This window comes from Camelus ferus, chromosome 4, assembly GCF_009834535.1.
Source record: "Camelus ferus isolate YT-003-E chromosome 4, BCGSAC_Cfer_1.0, whole genome shotgun sequence".
Taxonomy (NCBI): Eukaryota; Metazoa; Chordata; class Mammalia; order Artiodactyla; family Camelidae; genus Camelus; species Camelus ferus.
In genome coordinates this window covers 17,605,810-17,613,997 of record NC_045699.1, presented here as the reverse complement: position 1 = coordinate 17,613,997, position 8,188 = coordinate 17,605,810, and the positions used below count along the sequence as shown (strand labels likewise).

At 37.5% G+C, this 8,188-nt stretch overlaps 1 protein-coding gene across 1 annotated transcript; it reads right to left on the bottom strand.

Annotated features, from left to right (window-relative positions):
- Positions 1-6,681: 6,681 nt before the first annotated feature.
- Positions 6,682-7,335, bottom strand: LOC102513158 (interferon alpha-14). The gene is given in 2 exon segments (XM_006180371.2): positions 6,682-6,983; positions 6,985-7,335. Coding segments are annotated over 2 exon segments (558 nt in total). The 3' UTR covers positions 6,682-6,776.
- Between the last annotated feature and the right edge of the window lie 853 nt (positions 7,336-8,188).

The window sequence follows — 8,188 nt, the reverse complement described above, 5'->3', positions numbered from 1 at the left end:
ATATATCACAATAGATTGAATGTAGAACAGATATGTGAACCCAGTTGTCTTCTATTCCGCCAGGCATTACTAAAACATTTGCAAAACTAAAACATTTTCATTCATTTTTTTTTATTTTGGAAAATGTAGTTATTTTTCATAAAAATGTGTTTTATGTTAAGATGTAATAGGTTTATTTTTGTTACTTTTTAAAGAATAAATATTTAAAGTATTCTCAGTTTTCATTTCTAACATGGTAAATATCAATTAATATAACCCACATGAACGCAAACTCTTTGAGGGGGAGTCTCAATAATTTTAAGAGCATCAGTGGGTCCTGAGACCAAATCTGTGAACATCTGATGTTGATAGTATTTACAAGTACCCATTTGGGTGGTTAATTAAATATGAGTATTATTTGTTTATAATAACCATCTTTTGTTATTGGTTGTTGCATTCAAATCACAGAATAACAAATGTGACCTTTTTTTCTGACCTTGGGTAGCGACTATGACACGAGATTACACTTGAGTTAAGTCCATTGAAAAAGGATGAGGATGGGAAATATTGAGGACACAGGAAAGGAGGTAGAGCTTGGTTCAAAAACAATACTCTCCACACTCATCAGCGGTAATCTCACCGAGAGTCCTAATGTCACTGAAGAAACTTGTCTCGCCAACCTAGAGAGTTTGTGTGAAACTTAGGGACCGCAAAGGAAGAGCCCATACCCAGGGTGAGGGAAGAATCTCTCTTCCCAGTCTTCCACCTGCCTCACTCCCACCCTCCCTCAGTGCCTGAGGCTGATTCTGCCCAGGCTGGGGTTTCCCTGTACCCACAGCCAACAGCTGGTGGGGTAGAGACTCCACTTTCCGGCCTCCAATCTGGTGTGAAGACATAGAGTATGCAGCTAAGATCTAAGAACCACTGGTTTCAGACACTTCTCTCTCCCATTTCCCCCTCTCACATTCTGGATGTCTTGTCACAGGCCTTTGACAAGACTCATTCCTCAGTTTCCCTCCTGGTCGCCTCAGGATTCAGCTGGGACTAGGCCACTTTTCTGGGGGCCCTGCCTTGCTCTCACTAACTCTCCAGAGCACACACAGCTGTAGGGTCCTATACTCTGTGCCCCCCATCAACCCAGAATGCTCCCATCCAATGGTCGATGGCCCAGGAACACAGAGTTTCCTACCTGTCCCTCAGTGTTTGCTGCCAGGACCCGGCTCCTGGCGACTGGCCCTCTAGACACACATGCCTGTCTGCATCAAGCCTGGATTGGCTTTTCCCTTCAGATACCAGGCAGTTTTCTGAGTTTATTTAATTTTCACCCTCACTCTTAGGGTGGATTAAAGCAGGCCAATCTAGGGTTGAGAAGATAATTAATTAATGCATTTCCAGCAGTTGCTGAATAAGCATTGTTCCCTTCCCTCTGCTAACACATGGGCACGTCTTACTGTCTGTGTGTGAGTTTCCTGTCCCTGAGGCAGTTTCTGAATCTTTAAAGTGAAACAGCCCAAAGCAAAACTCTCCGCGTAGTTAAAACTTACAAGTAAATTTAGTTTTATTTCATCATCAAGGATTATATCATGAACTGAGGAATGTAAAAATAGCAATGATGCAACAAGTTGAAAAGGAAACTAAATGCAAGTTGCCAAACTGCATTTGAAGAATGAGACTGGGATTCCCCTCCGGCCTGGCATCTTGGCTGAGTCAAATGCACTGAGTGTTTACAGAGCACAGGATTCTTCTGACTGCCTGCAAGATGCCTTTGTCATTCTGGTGGAAATTTTTAGTTCCTGAACTCAAGGGAGAACCAAAGAACCAGTGGGGGAAGATGTGTCCTTGTAAACAGCTTGCATGTGTGCCAAGTACTACTATTCTGAGCTGGCACTAAGATGTCTCCTGGAAAGCTCTCTTGTAACTGCGTCATCTTCCTGACCACAGACCCAGAACATCAGGGAATAATCTAACCAGATTCCAATAGAAGATCTAATAACCATTCTGAGCACATTAAATAAATTAAAGTAATTAATTCTCACTACAGGTTAATGAAGTGGTATTATAATTATCTTAGTTTTACAGATAAGGACATTGGGCACAATTTTCCCTTCCTTTGTAAGAAATTTCACAATAACATACAACTCTCCAAATTTTAGCAGAAACATTCAAGGTCTGGTATAACTTTCCCACCTCTCACTTCTAGACCCCTTCTAGGGAGAGAAACTTGATCTTGTTCCAAGCTCTTCTTTCTTACTCATTTCTTCTTTTCATAAAATGTCCAATTTTGCCAAACCTTTGATTTAGTTCTTGGCCTGTATGTCATCCCCAGCCTTTATCCCATTGGCCAATTCTTTACCTGTCCTTCTATATCCATCTATCAGTCCTAAAGTACCAATTATTTGGTAATGCCTGTCCAGTTTACAACCTGTCTCCATGCCTTGGCTCCTTGCAAATACAGCGCTTCCATTAGAAATCTTTCTGTTCTGAAATGGATGGCTAATTTTTTCCATCTCCTCCAGAAAACTAGACTTTATAAGACTGAACTTCGTATTCCCAGTCATTAGCACAGTGTCCAGCCACCCATGGTAGGAACCTACCTAAGTATTGTTAACTGAATAAATACTATGCTAGGAATATATGCTTTGATGAGCTTCTGACTATCAAATTGCAAGGAGTTGTCTCAGCACTATACATATTCATGATATACTCATGAGCACATTGCTAGGCAACGTGAACAAAGGAAGAAGAATACAATTCAAAATAGAATACAATTTGTCTTGATAAAACTTATTGTTTTAGACAAGTTTAGCCCCAGTACATGAGGGTCTTTTTGCTGCTTCTTAGAAGCAGCATGGTGTTGAATCTAAACGAAATAGAAATTCACCTTCCAAAGTTTTTAAACAGCAATATAGGTCTTCCCTATAGCATCTTAAACATAAAGTTGGAAATTATATCATAAAATTCTTCAGGAAAACATACTTAGTTCCTGTGACAGATGGATTGTGCTATTTTTCAAATGACAGGATTTTCCCACTGGTTTGAAATGTCACTTTTATTATATGCAAAGTTTCACTAAACGTAATTGTCTTATCCTCGATCTCTGTTCTGTTTTCCTGATTAAGTTGTCTATTCTTACAATACTAACACTTGGTTTTGATTAGAGGATCATTTGATATTTGTTAAACTAAGTTTATCTGCATATTTCTCCCTTTCTCAGATTTTCTTGTTAATTATTTCATCTTTATAGGTTTTATCGTCAACTTGTCAAGTTCTATCTAAAAATCTTGCTGAGGTATAGCTTAGGAATGCATTGAATTTATATATTAATACACAATGTACCAGTTTAAAAGTATGCAATCTATTTTTATATGCTAATAGAGAAAAATCTCTAGATCTATTAGTAAATAAAAATAAATTAGAAATTTATATAGAGAGAATAATATTTATGTAATAGATGCTAAATATTTCTGTGTATTTAAATTTACTAAACACATGGGGAAATGTCTAGAAGGATACACATTAAATTATTAACAGTGTGGGGCTGGGGTGGATCCTGGTCAAGGGTAGACTTTTATTTGTATGAATTGCTTGAAAATTTAACAATGACAATATATTCACATGTATTTTGTAAATATAAATAAGCTTAAGAAATCCTCTTTAGTTCTTCAGAGTCGCACTTATCATGGCAGTTACTTGTTCTCACATCTCCCTTGCCATCTGAATTTCTCTATATAATTACCACAACATGCACAGAGATGAATAGTTATTTACTGAGTGATTACTATGTACACAGGTAATAAATAACCACAACAGTAACAGATATTTTACATCTAAGTTATTCCTATATGCCAGGTATTTTGTACTCATTACTTATTTAATCTTATAAGTGTCTGAAGTAGATATTATTATTAACCCCATAATAAGGCTGTGAAAATTGAGCTATAGAAAATTTAGGCAACTTGTACAGCAGCAAACTGGGAAAGTCTAAGAAGGGTTCCTGTTTTCAAGAAACCTATGACCAAAGAAGAAGACAAGACTAGCATGCTGGAGAAAATCAGAAAGAACTCAGTATTCATAAAAACACTAATTGTTATGTCAACACAACTACTATTTAAATGGATTTACTTTTTCACTTTTATTAACACTGTAGGACCTCCCTGCATTGCCCTGCAAATGAGATAAGATATTAGGAGAGGGGAAGTCATGATCACCAGTCTAAAGGATCCATTAATCAGCATCACTTAAATATTCTTCTGCTCAAAGTCTGGACTAGGTGACTTGAGTTAAGATTATGTCATCGGTCATATAGGGTTTTATTTCTTCCTTACCAAATTAGATGTCTGTGTCTTTCACTTTTATGGGGTAGTCATCTTCAGTCAACTAAATTAGGTATTCCAACCCCTATTCTTGGATTCTTTGGTATTCCCTCACACTCTGCTGAATGGTAGTTTGTTTCCTGATGTCTTCTATCTAATCAAAAATTAATTGCAAAATTATGCCATACACTAATAAGAATCCATTTTCAGATTGAATACCCATGATTCTGAATCTGAGAGATTCTGATATTTCTTCATTATCTTTATTTCTCCGAGATATACCACCTGCTAACCTCACCTTTCTTCTCCTTAGGCCAACTGTCTAGAAGACTATGAATAACTTGAATGCAGAAGTAAAATCTTATTCAACTTTGTGCTTTAGCACCTAGCATCACACCTACTATATAGTGCAATGTAGGAGTGCAAACAATATTTGTTAAGTGAATAAGAAGAATAATGACAAAAATATTACAACTTATTGTCATAGGGGAGTTTTGAGAGTCAAAATAATGAATATGAAACCATTTTGGAAAATAAGAGGGTGTTATAAAGTAAATTATGATTAAATTAATCTCAATTCTAGGGATACTTTCTTCAATTTTGTGTTTGAAATATTTTTTTTTTTTTTTAAAAAGCAAAGCTAGGTTTATTTACAGATATATTCTATTATCATTTTTTAAACATTTTTATTGATTTATAATCATTTTACAATGTTGTGTCAAATTCCAGTGTTCAGCACAATTTTTCAGTCATTCATGGACATATACACACTCATTGTCACATTTTTTTCTCTGTGAGTTATCATAACATTTTGTGTATATTTCCCTGTGCTATACAGTATAATCTTGTTTATCTATTCCACAATTTTGAAATCCCAGTCTATCCCTTCCCACCCTCCACCCCACTGGTAACCACAAGTCTGTATTCTCTGTCTGTGAGTCTATTTCTGTCCTTTATTTACACTTTGTTTTTGTTTGTTTGTTTGTTTTTGTTTTTGTTTTTTAGATTCCACATATGAGCGAACTCATATGGTATTTTTCTTTCTCTTTCTGGCTTACTTCACTTAGAATGACATTCTCCAGGAGCATCCATGTTGCTGCAAATGGCATTATGTTGTTGGTTTTTATGGCTGAGTAGTATTCCATTGTATAAATATACCACATCTTCTTTATCCAGTCACCTGTTGATGGACATTTAGGCTGTTTCCATGTTTTGGCTATTGTAAATAGTGCTGCTATGAACATTGGGGAAACCAGAAGTAAAACAAGAAGACAATCTATGGAATGGGAGAAAATTTTTGCAAATGAAACAGACAAAGGCTTGATCTCCAGAATATATAAGCAGCTCATACGACTCAATAAGAAAAAAATAAACAACCCAATCCAAAAATGGGCAGACGACCTAAACAAGCAATTCTCCAAGGAAGACATACAAATGATCAAAAAGCACATGAAAAAATGCTCAATATCACTAATTATCAGAGAAATGCAAATCAAAACTACAATGAGGTATCACCTCACACCAGTTAGAATAGCCGTCATTCAAAAATTCACAAATGACAAATGCTGCAGAGGCTGTGGAGAAAAGGGAACCCTCCTACACTGCTGGTGGGAATGCAGTTTGGTGCAGCCACTATGGAAAACAGTGCGGAGATTCCTCAAAAGACTAGGAATAGACTTACCATATGACCCAGGAATCCCACTCCTGGGCTTGTATCCAGAAGGAAACCTACTTCAGGATGACACCTAAAATATTTTGAATACAAGAATAAGAAATGAGATATTGGGAGCGCTCAAGTGTAGAAAACTTACCCTCCCTTCCTCAGCCTTCTCCGAGAGTCTCCCATGACTTACGTGCTTCTCCACTAACCCTTGAAGTATCTCCAGTTCTTATAAACACCAAGCAGGCAATTGTGTCCATGCCCTGGGCTTTACTCCACGGATCTCCCTTTCACCTCTAAGCAATGTCTTGGGGAATCATATCCAGCCCCTCCTCAAAATGTCCATTGTTCTGTGAATGGTGGACTCCCCCATTGCCTCTTGATTCAAAAACCTTGCTTAGGTTTATTCAGGCTTTGGGTAGGTTTTATTCAAAAAGTGTGTGCAAGCAAAAATGATTTTTTAAAATTTCTTTTATTTCCCATAGCTTAAAAACGAACAGCAATCTTGTACAAAATATAATATTAAACAAATATTTTATGAAAAATAAATATTTAAATATTATGAACAGCACATTTCAAATAATTTAAATAAATAAATAAAATTACAAACTTTTTTTCAGCTGTAGCAAATAGATTGTGCATTTCTCTGTTTTAAACAACTTATTGTAACTTATAACATTTGATAGAGTTTTATAATAATCCCCCACATTTGCTATTACTTATTTTTCACTTGGCATAAAAATAAAGTTAAAGATTGCATTTTCAGTCTTAGAAAATAACCATTTAGTCGATCAGATGAACCGTTCTCAGACTCAATATCTTGCTTATTTCCTGAGTTTTCCGATGAGCTTGTTAACAAGGACCAACCGATTTCTGATTTCCACCCTGACCACCTCCCAGGCACAGAGGCTGTATTTTTTCTCTTTCAGGTAGAGACTGATTCCTTCGAAGTAACTCTTCACAGCCAGGCTGGAATTCTCGCTTCCCAGGGATGACTGTCCCACCTTCTTTTCCTCCGACAAGCATGGCTCCTAGACCATCCAGCTGCAGATCAAGTACCGCGAGGAATCTCTTCCGGAGGGTCTTGTCCCAAGCCGCTGCAGCGTCACTTGTGCTGAAGAGGTTGAAGGTCTGCTGGAGCATCTTATGCACGACATCTATGGCTTGTGTTTTCTCAACCTGGTTCCCATCCACAAGTGTCTCAGGAAATCTGAAGTCAGTCCTATCCTTCAGACAGGACCAAATGGAGATTCTCCCCATTTGCTTCAAAAGTGTGTCGGTTTCTGGGTTGCCATGGCTCCACAGCAGCTCACACCCCAGGGAGCAAGAGACGCTGGAACACAGCATCACCAGGGCCAACAACGCAGAGACTGGGAGGGCCATTTGGAAGCGGAAGATCGTGCAGAACTGCCTAAAGGGGAAGTTTCAGCAAGTTCTGAGGTCTTTGGGTGATGAGTGCCTTTTAAACTATGAGGAAAGAAACTTTCGTTTTCTGGTGTTTTCCACTTTTTGCCCTTTCCTTTCCCTTTCCACTTTTCTTTTTTCAGAGCCAATTAAAAATGTACATTTAGTGACATGAGCACCCAAATGGAGGACTCCAAACCACGTGTGTCACAGCAGTATCTACACAGCATTCTAACATGTTTTTCATACCTCCTGGGTTGTTCTAGGGGAAGAAAGTCTAGTCAAAGTCAGAGAAAGGAGGAATGTTTGCACAATAAATGATAGCTTTCCAGGTCAGCAGGAAATGGATAAAGAGCTTATAATAGAGAAGCTTTTGATTGTTCTTATTTTTTTCCTTATTTACACTTTTCCTCCTTCTTTAAAAAATTTCAGTTGTGTATGTATTTTAAAGATATCACCTGAGTTCATCTTAAACTCACTGAAGACATTGTTTGGCCAATAATACCACTGATAACATTTGTTAAAAATAAGTTATGGTGCACCTATGGTCGGCCAGGCACTTTGCTAGGTGCTGGTTTCCCTAACAAATTCAACTTTGCCTCTGTGTGATTCTCTCTCCTCTACTACGTACAACATTTCACTGTAAAAGCTTTGCCTCGGCCATTGTGCAATAATACAGGTCATCTCATCTCCTTAGATATTTCATTGAGAAGTGGTATCCTACCACATGCTCAGTGATCATAAGGCTTCCTTAGTATTCAAAGCCTGTGATGACATGTCTATTGACTCTGTAAGATACAGATTATTTTTAATAATATTAATGGCAGCAATC